Here is a 16,657-nt window from a genome sequence, read left to right on the forward strand (position 1 = left end):
CAAATGGTGTCAAGGAAGAGTCGATAATCAGTCCCTAAAATTTTCATCCCAGAACGGGAATCGAACCAGGAACCTTTGTGTTAGTATTCCTTTTACTTTGGCTGGTTGCCATGAAGGTCAGAAGTCTGTAGCCGCCAATTTGTTATAATTAAACAAAGAAGATATAACATTTGCTTTCAGTCTTTTTTCTGTTTTTCATGTGAATTTCATGGACAAGGCAATCATTGTATCAATAACAGATTGATCAAAATCAGTTTTTGGGGTCATAATCTGGATGCTTTGTTTAACTAAGTGTTGCCTCTTCATCTTTTGTGTCCAAATCTTTCGTATTTGTGTGTCTTTCGGAAGTGTAAACAAACATAATCCCTTATTACCTGACCTAGTATTACAGTTGTATCAACACATAATACCATAGCCTGTTAAAGATTTTTACAAGTTTATGTTCTAAGAGTATTTCGATACCATTGTAACAAAGGACTCAAATTACATCACAGCGAGAAGGAAATAAAGGAAGATAAACAAGGTCGGTATTTCCCGCATTTTTCGACATCAATATTTATTTTTAGTACCAGCGAGGTTTGGAATTATTGTATAAAATTAAATTTGAAAATTTAAACATAAATTCTTGCGATTTAAACCTTTTCCTTATAAAAAATTCTACCTTTGCATTTCACATTGAAAGGATATTGCTATAGCGGAAACCTCTCACTTGTATGAAAGTAGCATCGAATTCCATTATATTGACAACGATGCGTGAATAAAACAACTAGGCATAAGAGGTAAAACTGTCCAAAATACAGCAATCAACATTGTGTTATAATCTTAATCACTAAAAACGTAAACAAATATGTAACAAAGAAGCACAAAATGGCATATAGACCAAGCCTATTAAAATATTAAAAGCAAACACAAATTTACCATAGTACAATAACGCAATGACGGGATGTACAAGTACAGAGCCACGTCATATATGTAACAAAGAAACACAAAAAGGCATATGGACGAACTTTTTCATTTATTGCTTATAGTTTGAGAATAAAACATGTTGAGCAGGATAAAAACAAGAAAACATCGAATATCTGATATAATTTTAGTTTCGCGCAATAGTTTCAACATGTTCAAGGTTTCCGTGTTTATCAATAGTACCAGTTCATTTATTTTTTTTATATGTAGCGTTCTAACTTGTATTGTCAATCTGTGAAATTCCTATTATCTAAATGACATGTTCCGGTATTTGATGCTTTTCAACGCACAAATAGGAAAAAATAAAAAAGAGATGAAAATTTAAAAAATAAATAACATAGTTCTTTTACTATAAAAACAAACTTAAGAATGCTTTGTGACGTCTATGTGTAGCATATTGCACAACTGGTCTTTAATTTGTTTATTATGCTTTTATTGATTATTGATTTCTAAAACCACGCCTCTTTTGTGGAGATATTAATATTCATAGATATGTTAGTTTGTTAACGTACTGGTTCCCATTTATGATCTCTGTGTTATATCGCATAGAGACATCACTTGGGAATGTAACCAGTAAAGAAAAACATGGTTGCGCCTAAATTTTAATTTTAAGAAGGTCCAAAAATAGAGATATGGGTAGTACAGAATTTTAGTATAAGTTTAAACTCTTTAAAAAAGTTGAAAATATGCCGCACAGCCCTATATTTTGAACATTGAATAAAATAGTAGTGCAAATATAAACTTTCCGTTCTGGTATATTATATTTCATTAAACTTCATAGTAAAAGTGTTACAGTTTTAGTCGCAAAAGGAGGTCATATAGGAAATTGCATTGTCTATCTTTACAGAATTGCAACCTATATATGTATCTATTCATATCATGTATTGCTCATTACAGAATAACTGGAGTTTTTTATTTTATTTGTGATTAAGATTAGGGCATTACAGGTTCTATGTATGTGTCATGTTAATTTGAAGCATTTATTTAATACGTGAATACACGTGATCATTTGTCAATGTACACCTAATCCTCCATCAAGTCGGAGACATTCACCAGAAATCATTCTACTCTGGTCACTCAGTAAAAACACAACGGCATTAACTACGTCTTCTATCTCTGAAAAATAGTTTTTCTACTAGTACAATTAAGTATTAATTAGTAGTATAATTTTCACTGTTATTAATATAAGTTAAATAAGCATGCAAATCTAATCTTGAATTTCCTCCAAATTCTTTCTTAATTTTTGGAACACGTTTAGAAATTTACATGTGACGTCACTTTGGTCGTTGCATTGACTATGACTAACAGGGCTGTGATTCTGTAATGTATTCTTTTTTATTCTATAGCTAGTCACCACTTCAGTTTAATCATGTATATCTATTATATAGTCATTTTATAAAATTTACTGTTTGCAACACTATGTATTATTCTTGATAATAATGATGTTTTTGTCCCAAGCGGATAACCCTGGCCTCACAATTTTTTGGCGATCTTCAACTTTGTAGTTGTTATGGCTTTCAAACTTTTTACATCTGAGCATAGTTTTGTGTGGACGTAGCGCACGTCTGGCGTATAAAAATATTTGTTGACCTGTTACCTTTTGATGGCTATTATTCGTTTGTTTCTCTGGCCTATATTTTCTCACATTTATTTGTTTAGTTATTGTAACCCTGTCTTGTAATGTTGTGTAATGTTGTCATTTTAATGTTATAATTAACACTGCCATTAAAGCGGGAGGTTTGGCATGCCACAAACCAGGATCAACCCACCATTTTTTTCATAAAATGCCCTGTACCAAGTCTGAAAAATGGCCATTGTTACATTATAGTTCGTTTCTGTGTGTGTTACATTTCGGTGTTGTGTCTCTGTTATGTCGTAGTTCTCTTATATTTGATACGTTTCCCTCAGTTTTAGTTTGTAATCAAGATTTGTTTTTTTCTCTATCGATTTATGAACTTTGAACAGCGGTATACTACTGTTGCCTTTATTTTTCTAATATGACGTGCTTCTTTCGCTTTGTGAATAAACCCATGCTCTAAATCAAATAAAACTTGTTTGCACATGCGTATATTAACCACTGCAGAATAATGAATATTATCAAATTAGTATGCACTTGATATATTTCTTGATATATATCTCTTGAATGATGCACATGTTGTTACTAATTCATTTATTATGACTGTTATGTGTTGCCTTCCGAAATTGACATACATGTATTGACCTAGATACGACAACCTTTCATGCAGGCTGTTCAAAACTCCTCCTATTGAAAATTCACAGTGCTCGCCGTTTTCTTCTTTACACACAAAAAAGGGAAAATCATGAAAGAGCCTACACAAAGCTCTACACTTATACAGATCGGACATAGCAATTACCTGAATTGTTCTTATCAGAATCGAAATAATTTATGCAACCTATACTTTATTGTAGTTTTAACATGGTCACGCATTATATTCGTGTTATTTTAGCCCCACTATCGCTCGGGCAAATATAATCACGAATATAATGCCTACCCATGTTCAAACTACAATAAAGTATACCTTGCATCAATTATTTCTTAATTACGTCAAAACAGAAAATGTGGACGAGTAGCCAGTGATTCGATTTTAGGTGCGATGATTTTGGGTACATAATGTTTTTTTTTCTCGCTTTGTGACATGTTTACATTATTCCTTTGAGTGCGTACATATTTGTAATTTAATCGTGGAATTATAATTTGTTTGTTAGGTGTAGTTGGGTTTAAACTAGCTTTCCGTAACTGTGGGTAAATCGGTGTTTGTTACATCATTGTTCTATGTTAGGTTAGGATTGAGCCCCAACCTATTCTTAATGTGTCGGTATATACAGAAGTCAGCAAGTCAGAAGATGCATTTGGTTCCCGTTTTTCTTTCTTCATTTTTTAAGTAAATATGGCCGGTTTAATATCGGACCTACTTCGCGGTTTGGATTTTGATTATTGATGAAATCAACAAAATGGTTCTGCCGTCAAAACACATAACATTGTTTCAACAAAACAGACTCCGTCTCATGATGATGTCTTTTATGATAAATATTTACTAGAAACTGAATGACATATCTTGTTGTCTTGTACGTTTCGTCCACACCATAGTGGGATTGATCGTATTTATTTTTACCTGGAAATCTTCCCATTGGTGTCAATGCAAGCAGTGGCATTAACTCGTCCTTGTATTGCAATGTCAAATCCGTCCACACCACAGTAGGATTAATTGCATTCACTCTAATCTAAAGTATCAAACAAAATAATACATCATAACAAAAAATTTAAAATATGCAAGAATCTGCCGCTTACTACAAATCATAACTTGCTTATTTAAAAAAACAGTATTTTTTCCAGTGGCTGAAAACAGGGTCAGACAATATACATACTATTTTATATGAATACATTTTGTTATTTGAAAGGAGAGACGTTACAAATAGGTATCAAAGGTACCAGGCTTATAATTTAATTAATACGCCACACACGCGTTTCATCTACAAAAGAATCATCAGTGACGCTCAGGTCAAAATAAATATAAAGTTGAGGAGCATTGAGGACAAAAAATCCCAAAACGTTGTGCCAATTACGGCTAAGGTAAATAATGCCTGGGATAAGAAAATCCTTAGAATTTCGACAAATTCATACTTTTGTAAACAGGAAATTTATTAAAATTACCATAGTTAGCTGTCAGTTAACTGCGAGTACTCTCAGATCTGTACCTAGTGTGTTTTGGTTTGTTGTTGGAATGTACAAGTAACCGGCCACGTCCACTTGTTTTTTTGTCCATCTGATGAGTAAAGCTTTTTTTTAATTGAATTTTATAGTTCGTTCTCATGTTGTACTGTTATACCACTGTCCCAGGTTAGGAGAGGGTTCGGATCCCAATAACATGTTTAACCCCGCCAAATATGTATGAATGTATGTACCTGTCCCAAGTCAGTAGCCTGTAATTCAATGGTTGTCGTTTGTTTATGTGTTTCATTTTTGTTTTTCGTTTATTTTTCGTACATCGATAAGGCTGTTAATTTTCTCGTTAGAAATGTTTTACATTGTAATTTCGGGTCTTTGTTAGCTGACCATGCGGAATTGGATTTACTCATTATTGTAGGCCGAACGGTTACCTATATTTGTTAATTTCTGTGTCATTTTGGTCTATTGTGGAGAGTTGGCAATCATACCACATCTTCTTTATATATATATATATTATTGATATTTATGTCAACACCGAATGTTGACTACGAGGCTGTTGGTATCCTCGGGGACGAAACATCCACCAGCAGTGGCATCCACCCACCGGTGTTAATAGTATCAAAGGTACCAAGGCTTATAATTAAAGACGCCAGACGCGCGTTTCGGCTACACAAGACTCATACCAATGGAAAATAAAATCGTGAGTCAAAGAATAATAATAATACTTTACTAGTATTCTAAAGCAATACAGCTTACATAACATACATTTTTACAAAAAAAAAAAAATAATAAAAAAGGTAACACTAAAGTAAAAAGGAAATATGAGGAAACATTTCACTACACAGATAACACTTTGACAATACAAAGAAAATAAGACAAATGATATTCAATGATAATTCACACAACACTACACAAATAACAACATAAACAAAAGGAAATAACTCGATTTTTATTCCAACAAACACTACACAGATTTGAACAAAATGAAATAAGACGACCAACAATATTTCCCAAACAAAACACAGATAACACCATGACCAAAAAGAAATAGGAACAACATGTTGTACACACTATTTTCCAGACTCAAGATTATGCAACACATTTCTACACCAAAACCCAATTGAGCTCAGATGTTTCAGAATGGAATGCATTTCCTTGGTATTAAATGGCAAAAACATATTATATAAAACTAATCAAACAAAGTCCATGCGTGAGGACTTCGATTAATAACCATTTCAGTAGGTTTTTGAATGAATTATTCATCAGTATAATTAGTTATCAAAGGTACCAGGATTATAATTTAGTACGCCAGACGCGCGTTTCGTCTACATAAGACTCATCAGTGACGCTCATATCAAAATATTTATAAAGCCAAACAATTACAAAGTTGAAGAGCATTGAGGATCCAACATTCCAAAAAAGTTGTGCCAAATACGGCTAAGGAAATCTATGCCTGAAATTAGAAAATCCTTAGTTTTTTCGAAAAATTTAAACTTTTGTTAACAGGAAATTTATAAAAAAAAAAATGACCACATTATTGATATTCATGTCAACACCGAAGTGGTGTTGACTACTGGGCTGGTGATACCCTCGGGGACGAAAAGTCCACCAGCAGTGGCATCGACCCAGTGGTGTAAATAGTTATCAAAGGTACCAGGATTATAATTTAGTGCGCCAGACGCGCGTTTCGTCTACATAAGACTCATCAGTGACGCTCATATCAAAATATTTATAAAGCCAAACAATTACAAATTTGAAGAGCATTGAGGATCCAAAATTCCAAAAAGTTGTGCCAAATACAGCGAAGAAAATCTATGTCTGAAATTAGAAAATCCTTAGTTTTTCGAAAAATTTAAACTTTTGTTAATAGGAAATTTATAAAAAAAAAAAATGACCACATTATTGATATTCATGTCAACACCGAAGTGGTGTTGAATACTGGGCTTGTGATACCCTCGTGGACGAAACGTCCACCAGCAGTGGCATCGACCGAGTGGTGTAAATAGTTATCAAAGGTACCAGGATTATAATTTAGTACGCCAGACGCGCGTTTCGTCTACATAAGACTCATCAGTGACGCTCATATCAAAATATTTATTAAGCCAAACAATTACAAAGTTGAAGAGCATTGCGGATCCAAAATTCAAATGAGCTATACCTACATTATGAGGTCCTAGTTCTAATGCCATACATTTAGTTAACATATCAACAGCTGATTTTGTTGTAGAATAGACACATCCATTAGCTAAAGCTTTTTCAGACATGGTACTGGACAAGTTAACTATACTTCCACCTTTTCCACTGTCTATCATTTTCTTAGCAATAACCTAAATAATCAAAATATTCCATATAAAAAAATCGTCTGCTTTCAAACATTATATCGTAAAATCTGTGTTAACCTTTTCATTGGATAGTTTGATTTGTGATGTCTTCATAATTTTTATTAGTAACAAAAAGTTGTATGCAAACTTCCATGATGACAAACTAAGTACATTCTACCTGTTTTAATTTGTGGCACAGTTTATTAACAAACTCTATATTTGTAATATATATCAGTCCTGATGTTACAAATCGTATCAGTTAAATAAATGATTTCTTTAGTTAAACTAATCATATTAATCCGTTGTAAGTCCCATGCTGGTCTACAAAATATCCAAGCCACGAGACCTCATTTCATTGTTTTTTGTTTTTTTTTATAAAATGCCATTTGTTGTCACAAATAATACTAAGTTACAGTGGCTACATTATAGTCAATCATCGAATCTTAGCTACAAATAAATTGCTTCATAAAAATTAAGATTTATGATAATCCAAATTGTACATTTTGTAAAAGAGAGATTGAAACATTAGACCATTTATTTTGGTAATATGAACATACCTAATTATCATTAGAACAGATGGAAAATTGGTTTCTGAACAACGGAATTAGTGTTCTTTTTACAAAAGAAGTTTTTTTGTTTGGAAACATTGCAAAAATATCAAAAGGCAATGCAGGAAATACTCCTTTTTCTTACTATAAAAAAAACTCTCTCTCTCTCTCTCTCTCTCTCTCTCTCTCTCTCTCTCTCTCAAAAAGACGCAAAAAGAAAGTTATATTGATAAGATAATACCAATAGATTTATTTATTATATGTTGCTATTATATTTGTGTATATTATATTGTAAATTAGCAGTTATAAATAATAAAAATTTAAAATAAAACTTTACCTGAGACACGTTGAAAGTTCCTTTAAAGTTGACGTCAAACATCCTGTAATCGAAATAAGAAAAGTAAGATCACATATTATAAAGCATCAATGGGATTTAGTTTATACTGGGCAAATAGTACGACTAAAAATAAACAATAAATGATTTATTGATTAACTACTGATAGTATGAAAGGATTGGTACATTTGTGATCAAGTAATCCTGATCCAGGGAAACATAATTTTTATTTCGAAATACAATTCAAAATGTATACGAATACTAACTAAAAAGAAAAAAAATATATCTTATATCTTCTCAACTATTTGTATATAACATGAAAGCAACAGTAATTAAAGAAACATTATGTCTTGTTTCAAACTTGCAAATACCCAAAAGTAAATGGCGTATCAAAAAGTTCAGATGCCATCATTGAATAAATATAAGGTTTAGAAATACGTCTACTCCTCGTGAACCGATTGAATTAAAGACCTACAATGTATTACACATCATGTAACAATTACATTGATATTACAATAATTTAATTTTGGAAGTAAGGCTTCTTCTGATTGGCTGACGTTATTTTGTTATCAACCCATAGACATAATTTTGTCATGTGACCGTGACGTCGTCAACGTTTTTTCATGGTTTTCTACGGTTTAAAATGGAATTTAGAATTAAATTATAAGAAATGACTTCTTAAATGTAATACAAAATTTATTTATTCTTTAAACGTCATTCATGTTTGATATCTTACATGTCAATGTTTTCTTTTGGAGTATTGATGAATGATGACTTCTTAGATACACCAGCATTGTTGACCAGTAGGTCTATGTGTCCGATCTTACTGACCTCCTCTCTTGTTTTATCCCAGTCTAGTAGGTCTACATTAAGTATGTTGATAGTTGGTACCTAAAACAGAAAACACCAGTACCATGAGCGAGTAGATATATGTGACCGATCTTACTGACTTCATATCTGGTTTCATTCCAGTCTTGTAAGACTACGTTAATAATGTTGATATGTTATGTGACACCTAAAACAGTTAACACCAGTATTATAAAACATTAGGTATATGTGGCTGATCTTACTGACTTCATCTCTTGATTTATCCTAATCTTTTGGGTTCATGTTAATGACGTTGATGTTTTGTACCTTATTAAAGGCAACAGTAGCAGACCGCTGTTCAATAGTTATAATTCTAAAACAAATCCGGGTCACATACCAAAACTGAATGACACACATCAACTGTAAGAGAAAGCTAACGCAACAACAGACTAAACTGAACTACAACAAAACCAAGCGCAAACATATATAGGGACGGACTATTTTACAACTTCCATATTCCTGACTAAGTTCAGGACATTTTGAGAAAAAAATGTGGGTTGAACCTGGTTTTATGTCTAGCCAAAATTCCCGCTTTTATGACAAAGTTACAAATACCGCAAAAATGACAACATTACGTAGCAGAAATACAATACACAACTGCTCCTATACCAATTGCTAAGAAATAACCCCAATTTCCCTTTTCTTTTCTTATTCAATTGATTTTACCTGTTTTACGGTATGCAAGATGTTTGTTAGCTGTTGATTGCATTTCTTATTCCCAACAAATAATAAAAAAGATGAACTTATTTGTATATGAGGTATTGAGATATTTCTATTATTTAAGTATAAAAACAAATACTTCCTGAAAATGTACTCGTATACATCATATGTTAACATTAAGTTACGTCTAGTTCTATTTTTAATTATCTGCCGTTTAATCTATATATTTACCTCCAATTTTAAACTATCCAAATCAGCCTGTGTTCTACTAAGTGCAAATGTTTCTGCTCCACATTCTGCTAACTTTTTCGCAATAGCTCGACCAAATCCTAAAATTTATATTGCAGTACAATTTCATCTGTTTTTGAAACGAAATTAAAATTGTGTTCATAAATTTTAAATCTGATGTTTGAAACTTCTTAAGACTTCAGTATGAACTTAAATATAATTTCGGTTCAAAAACAGATGAAATTGTACTGCAATATAAATTCTAGGATTTTAAGTTAACGAATCGAGATGACGTTTGAATATATGTGATATTACGATACAGTATAATATGTTGTATTAAATGAGTTTATCCTAGCATGCAACTAAAAAATCAGGTGTCATGTTAAAAAAAATGATAAAATACAACATATTATACTGTATCGTAATATCACATATATTCAAACGTCATCTCGATTCGTTAACTTAAAATCCTAGAATTTGTTCAATGCTTTACATAGATTATACCGAGAGGTAAAGACATATCAGTGTCATCGATCTTAGATTTGGTTCCACTTTTTGGGTAAAATATTCATAATTTCGTCATTCCTTACCTCTTTGATTCTATTTTTGGAGTTGACGAGTAGTATGTAAACGTATCGATCATTTGATTAAATTTGACTAATACGTTAACATTTAATACTGGTATACGCTCTTTGAATAGTGCTTCGGTATTATCATTAATTATAAATAAATCATAACATAACTACATATGCATTCCTATAGTTATGAACACTTGTGATAATTATATTTGGCATTGAAAAAGGTCATGAAATGTCAAAAAAAAGTTATCAAAGGTACCAGGCTTATAATTTAGTACGCCAGACGCGCTTTTCGTCTACGCAAGTCTAAAAACTGTTTATGGCGACTTTAAAACTATTTCATTTGCCGGAGAAATACTTTAGTACAGAAAACACGATTTGTGTATCAGTTTTTGTTGGATTTAAACTAGCTTCGAGCTGCGAGCTCTTTTAGCTTGGTATTTTGTGTCTTTTGTCTATAGTAAGCTTTTTTTTCTTATGAGTCAAACTATTTTCAACATCGTTTTACAGTTTTTTCTACGATTGTGTTATGATACACAAAGGCAACAGTAGTATACCACTGTTCAAAAAGTCATAAACCGGGTTACAAACTAAAACCGAGGGAAACACATCAACTTTACCACTGTTCCGGATTCGGTTGATGATTGAGCAGTCGCATGTATGATTATCTCCGCCACATTGTCTTTGCATATTCCAAGTCAGGAGTCTGAAATTTAGCGATTGTGGTTTTATATATATATCTAAATTTGTTTATCTCCTTATTTTGTTCATAAATCAGGCTGTGTGTTTAGCATGGCGGGATAGAGCTGTAAGCTCATTCTGTCAGGTTGAGTGTTGTTCATTATTCCAAAAAATACGATGACCTTAACATGCAATCGGTTTAGCCCTACCCGATCCCCATTCCAAATATCTATTAAAAACCACTAAAACAGCAGCGGACATAAATTGATGATACAGCAAATATATTTGTTAGGAGAAACCTGATGTATTTATCGATCAATGTTATAAAAATCGCGTGTATTTGTTATGACATTTGTCGCATAAATAGATATACCGGTTTAAGGTATACTCTAGAGTAATGAGTATTTCACGAGCTAATATAAGCGGGAAAAATTGTAACGGTAAATCTGTGTGTAATTATGTGTGATTCGCTTGCATTTCGGACAGTTCAGTCTGGTCATTTACATGAAGCCAACCACCCACCCACCCACTTTTTATTTTGTCAATACTTCAAATTGATGTATTCATGCTTATGATTGATGGGGATGATTTTTAAGATTAAACATGCTTGAAAAGATTGTTAACAAAGATGTTTTTTTTGTAGATTGTGTATAATTGAAAAATGATATGTTGAAGCAGCAGCTACGGGCGTGCAGACAAATATTCATATATTGTAAATAAAATGAATAAAAATGCTTAACTGTACTGTTCAGTCGAGCTGATATCCCAAATAGTGTTTGGTTTTCTATTTATAAATATTTTATGTTCGTTTGAGTTGACGAACAAGAACATAATATATAATTATTACATTGTATTACTTTACACCTATTTTTTTTCTGATTTATAGCACCATCAATACAAATCCAAATACACTTACCTTTTCCAGCACCGGTAACGAGAGCTCTCTTCCCATCAAATTGCATCGCCATTTTCTAGTATTAATGTACTGTTTCACACTTTTTTAACTACAAGAAAGAGATGACATCAACACACTGTCTGTTCAAGGCAACTTATCACTTTTATCTACATATAGGGTTGAATAAATGTATGCTTTATTGTCTTACGATTTAATAACAAGTAGAATAATAAATATTCATATACTTACATATATATACAATCACAGAAATATGGTCAACAGAAAACAAACACTAATACAAAATACATTCGCTGAAGCGTTTAAAAAGTTTATTGAATTTAAACCACATTAACTGTTATTGAAGTAATATATATATATAAATAGGAAGTGTAAAAACAATTTAGCCTAATGTACAATCGATAGCGTTTTGGGATAAAGTAGAAGCTTCTTCAAGATTTGGGGAACTTCACTTTAACCTACAGAATGCAGATGTCGTTATTCATTAGATTATTCAAGTGGCAATAGTGTGAATTCAACCGAGTCTTTTGACAAAGGTCGTGTAATCGGTTACTCTCGAGTTTTATTGTTATTCACCTTGGGTCAATTGATGTGGGTGTATTGACACACTTTTCGATGAACTAGAATGTGACCTTCTTTACATCCATTAAATCCAGCCTTTGGAATACTATGGTATGATATATTAGTAAGACCGTCTTAGGCCAATTTTATAATCCTGGTACCTTTGATAACTATTGTTTTGACACTTCCAATTGATATATGTATTACTTCAATAATAGTAAATGAATATATATATGTTGAAAAGCTATTGAAAGGGCTAGTCATCCACTGAATCTCTGAAACTCAACACTATTTACATTCGTACTTTATTTGGTCTTTTTAACCTTTTTTGATTTGAGCCTCACTGATGAGTCTTTTGTAGACGAAACGATTGTCTGACTCAAATACAAAATCTCAATCCTGGTATCTACGTTGAGTTTAATAGGGGTGCCTGATTTATTCCGATTTTCCAGTACTCCACAAGGTCAGTGATGAACTTCGAGTTTCTCACATGCACTCGTTTTTTTATGATTGAATGGTGTTTGCACGTACTATTTATATATCTTGGTCTTGTCTTATCCTTCTATAATTCGATTAATGACATGTACCGGTATTTGAACTAACAAATAAACAAATTTAAATAAACAATCTAAAATAAATTATATTTTTTTAAGTTTCAAGTATAACGAAATCTATAACTTTAAGAACAAATCATGTGAAGCATATCAAATCATATCAGACTGTTATTGTCCATTCGTTTCGTGTGTTTGAGTTTTTGATTTTGCCATTAATTAGGGACTTTCCGTTTTCAATTTTTCTCAGAGTTTGGTATTTTTGTGATATTACTTTTTGCAACGCTCTAGGTAAAAAAGGCATTTGAAAACTGACTTTAATTTAAATATCATTTTATTTCACTAACAATTAAAACCATTCTGTCCATTTAATCACATCTCAATCTTAAAATAATGCATTGATAGACATGTTCAAAACATGCCTTTTATACATGTCACAAGTTAAGAACGATGCCGTTTTTCGTTTATCGGCTGTTTAACTTCATAAAAGGTTATCAAAGGTACCATGATTTATATTTTAATAAACCAGACGAGTGTTTCGTATACATGAGACTCATCAGTGACGCTCAGATCAAAATAGTTATAAAGCCAAAGTACAAAGTTGAAGAGCATTGAGGACCTAAACTTCAAAAAAGTTGTGCCAAATACAAGTTTTTTTTAAACAGGAGACCATATAATTGATAAGAGTGATATTGATTTAACCCAACGAAAGCTTATTTATTTAATTTCAGTCTGCCTTATAATCATGGGTGTGGATCGAGTAAATGCTGCATTCCATTTCTTACCTTTCTGATTAATTTATTGCATAAAACCAGCCGGCAACGGTTTGGCAGAAAAGGGAATAAATAAATGTGTAAAAACACGAACATCCTCTGATATTATCAAAACTCGTATATTTCTATAGCTGATCGTTTTCGCTAACTGTAATGACATCTTACTATTATTGTATTTCACAATTTTCCAAACATTTATGTAAGTTTACAATTCTTATCATCACGTTGTCAAAGACCTGTTAAAGACTCGTGTCAGGTGACATGACCCGTCCAGTTATTACACAACCAATACTATAAAACCAAACTGTTATACAAGACCCACACAGAACAAAATGTATACCATTCTACTTACAACTGTGTTATTGCCTGTAGTGTCAGGTTTCCTGCTGGGTTCGTTTGGATTAGGCTCTGCAGTAACTACGGTGACACAACTGGACGTGAACAAATATTTAGGAAGATGGTTCCAAATGTACGCTAGCCAATCTGTTTATGCTACATTCGAAAGAAAAGCCGTGTGTGTAACTGCGGATTGTAAGTTTTATTTTAGTTAATTGTTGTTTATTAAGCCTTTTCTTTTGTTTAAAATGGAAAAAAAAATATTTCCGTCAAAAATTTAATCTTATAAGAATTTATATCCGTTTTGAAAATACATTAATCCCAAGTTCTATTGTTATACTTTTTCTGAAACATTGAATAGATCTATTGTTTTGAATAACAATGGTTTTTTTTACCGCAGGGTGTTACGTGCAGCGTTTCTGGAAACCACTGCTTCTACCATGTCTACATCCTAAACATATTGTTCATTGTTATTCATAACAATAGAAATTGATTATTTTTAAAATAACATGTACACAAGAAATAACTTAAAGTGTTCACTACAAGTTTGTTTAGGATATAAAAAAAACCACATAAAGTAAATTCAAATAGCGGAAAAATATTAAGCATCTATTTTCAATTAAAAAAAAAAACACTTTGAATACTCCTTTGATTTGAGGTAAATTTTTTATCCTAGACATATGTCTCTTTTCTAAGGCATTGATCTAAAAAACAAAAGGGGGGATCCTAACTTTCCATCCTTCTTGATTGCCCCCCAAAAGTGAGTTCTTAAATATTCAAACTTTATTTTTGTATGTTGAGCGTGTCCGGTATAAGTGTTTCTAATCCAGACACACCTATTTTCAATTAAAAAAAAACACTTTGAATACTCCTTTGATTTGAGGTAAATTTTTTATCCTAGTCATATGTCTCTTTTCTAAGGCATTGATCTAAAAAAACAAACGGGGGGATCCTAACTTTCCCTCCTTCTTGATTGCCCCCCAAAAGTGAGTTCTTAAATATTCAAACTTTATTTTTGTATGTTGAGCATGTCCGGTATTCGGGTTTCTAATCCAGACACACCTATCCCTCGGTATGTCATAAAAAGAATGTTTATTTATTCTTGAGAAGTGAAGGGGGCTTGTAGTAAAACCGTAACATATAAAATACAGTTATTATTACCTTCATTAAACTGATACAGGAAAGTACTGTATATAACAATCCAAATCACCCAAAAAAAGATCTATGCTCCTATCGGCGTCAGTGGCTCAAAATTCGAATTAATACAAATTTTTGATCACACTTTTAATTTTTTCATACATGTAAAAGTAGCCTACACATTGTATTTATGTTTCTTCAGATACAATGTCAACAGATGGAAGTGGACATATTAATGTCCTTAACTCTGAGAGACTCAGTGAAGCTAAGGGAGACCTGAAAGTTATACATGGATATGCTACACCCACCAAAGATGTCGGAAAATTAACCGTCCATCTAGAAACAGTAGGATTTAATGCACCTTGTAAGTAGAATATATAATAACAACTGCAGCTATTATGATTGTTCTGCTTTAAAATGTCCATATTCAATGTTTCCGTTGAAGCAATACCACTTCTTATCTTCATTCGTGATTTGACAAATATTTGCACGTAGATAAATCATTGTCTATGAACTATCCTTCAGACCAACAATTGGTCACTAAACTGCTCAACAATAGATAAAACCCGTATTTTGATTTGTGATAATTTGCAGAGAGGTGGCACAAGAACATTAAGGGAGCTGGCTTCTCAGTTTCAAAGTAATTAACTTTTCAAAACACTAGCATATATTGATATGGGATTAATAAAGGAATCAAAAGAGCAAAAAAAATATATAGGTCCTCTCTTGACTTTTCATAGCATAATCATTGACAAGTTTAAGTCCTCAAAAATTATTAAAAAGTAATTAAAATTTTATAAGACTTTAACAGACAGCTTATCATAATACGTGTAAAAGAATTATAAAAAGAAAAATGGGGGTCACCGGGCAAATTTTGTTCAGGCATTCAAATGGATAAAACCAGAGGATTCCGAAAATCTTACCAAAATTCCAAAAGCTTCCTTAAGTAATTTTCAGTGAATCACCAATTTCTTATTCGATACAATACGGGACTCGACATGTGCATCTTTTTTATATTATCATTTAATTAAAACTAAACTGTTGCACTTGTTTCAGACTGGGTGATGAAACTTGGACCTGCAACGTTTGGACCAGACAACAAATATCAATACGCTCTAGTGTCTGACAATTTGAAGGCCACTTTATTTGTTCTAGCACGTGACCCCGTCGTCTTCAAACGAGATTATGAGGCAGAGGTTATGCAGTTTCTGAAAAGTGAAGGATTTACTTCCATTATAAACAAACCTATTAGTACTTACCATGGGGCGGACTGTACCTATAATAGTGATCACGTCTAGAACAATTTCACAATTATCATCATACTTCACATATGTGTTGAGCCAGCAAATGACTCGCGGTTATAAACTATAATGCTTACATGTATCAAAGCTTAATGTTTATTTGCGGCTTTACAGATTTTGTGGTGATGAAATCATTTCTGATCAAGATCAACTCTTCAGTATAAGTGTAATAAATAATATTTTTTATATTTTAATTCTATTTTATACTTGATCAAAA

The 16,657-nt window shown here is 32.2% G+C and overlaps 2 protein-coding genes across 2 annotated transcripts; one reads left to right on the top strand and one right to left on the bottom strand.

Moving 5' to 3' along the window:
• Positions 1–991: 991 nt before the first annotated feature.
• On the bottom strand, positions 992–14,155 carry LOC143046312 (D-erythrulose reductase-like). The gene is made up of 8 exons (XM_076219415.1): positions 14,019–14,155; positions 11,785–11,872; positions 9,613–9,710; positions 8,591–8,745; positions 7,858–7,900; positions 6,814–6,978; positions 4,098–4,206; positions 992–2,079 (listed from the first exon to the last, which is right to left on the bottom strand). Exons 2-8 carry the CDS (start codon positions 11,834–11,836, stop codon positions 1,976–1,978), a joined length of 726 nt encoding a protein of 241 aa, XP_076075530.1. The 5' UTR covers positions 11,837–11,872; positions 14,019–14,155; the 3' UTR covers positions 992–1,975.
• On the top strand, positions 13,950–16,628 carry LOC143046314 (outer membrane lipoprotein Blc-like). The gene is made up of 3 exons (XM_076219417.1): positions 13,950–14,197; positions 15,342–15,503; positions 16,196–16,628. Exons 1-3 carry the CDS (start codon positions 13,999–14,001, stop codon positions 16,435–16,437), a joined length of 603 nt encoding a protein of 200 aa, XP_076075532.1. The 5' UTR covers positions 13,950–13,998; the 3' UTR covers positions 16,438–16,628.
• The last annotated feature ends 29 nt before the right edge of the window (positions 16,629–16,657 follow it).

This window comes from Mytilus galloprovincialis, chromosome 9, assembly GCF_965363235.1.
Source record: "Mytilus galloprovincialis chromosome 9, xbMytGall1.hap1.1, whole genome shotgun sequence".
In the NCBI taxonomy this organism is placed as follows: domain Eukaryota; kingdom Metazoa; phylum Mollusca; class Bivalvia; order Mytilida; family Mytilidae; genus Mytilus; species Mytilus galloprovincialis.

Excerpts from the sequence above, each read along its gene's own strand:
- LOC143046312 (XM_076219415.1), bottom strand. The coding sequence starts at position 11,836 with ATGGCGATGCAATTTGATGGGAAGAGAGCTCTCGTTACCGGTGCTGGA. Across the intron at positions 9,711-11,784 it reads CGTTACCGGTGCTGGAAAAG|GATTTGGTCGAGCTATTGCG; the intron begins GTAAGTGTATTT and ends TATAAATTTTAG. Across the intron at positions 7,901-8,590 it reads CCAAAAGAAAACATTGACAT|GATGTTTGACGTCAACTTTA; the intron begins GTAAGATATCAA and ends TTTCGATTACAG.
- LOC143046314 (XM_076219417.1), top strand. The coding sequence starts at position 13,999 with ATGTATACCATTCTACTTACAACTGTGTTATTGCCTGTAGTGTCAGGT. Across the intron at positions 14,198-15,341 it reads CGTGTGTGTAACTGCGGATT|ATACAATGTCAACAGATGGA; the intron begins GTAAGTTTTATT and ends ATGTTTCTTCAG. Across the intron at positions 15,504-16,195 it reads AGTAGGATTTAATGCACCTT|ACTGGGTGATGAAACTTGGA; the intron begins GTAAGTAGAATA and ends CACTTGTTTCAG.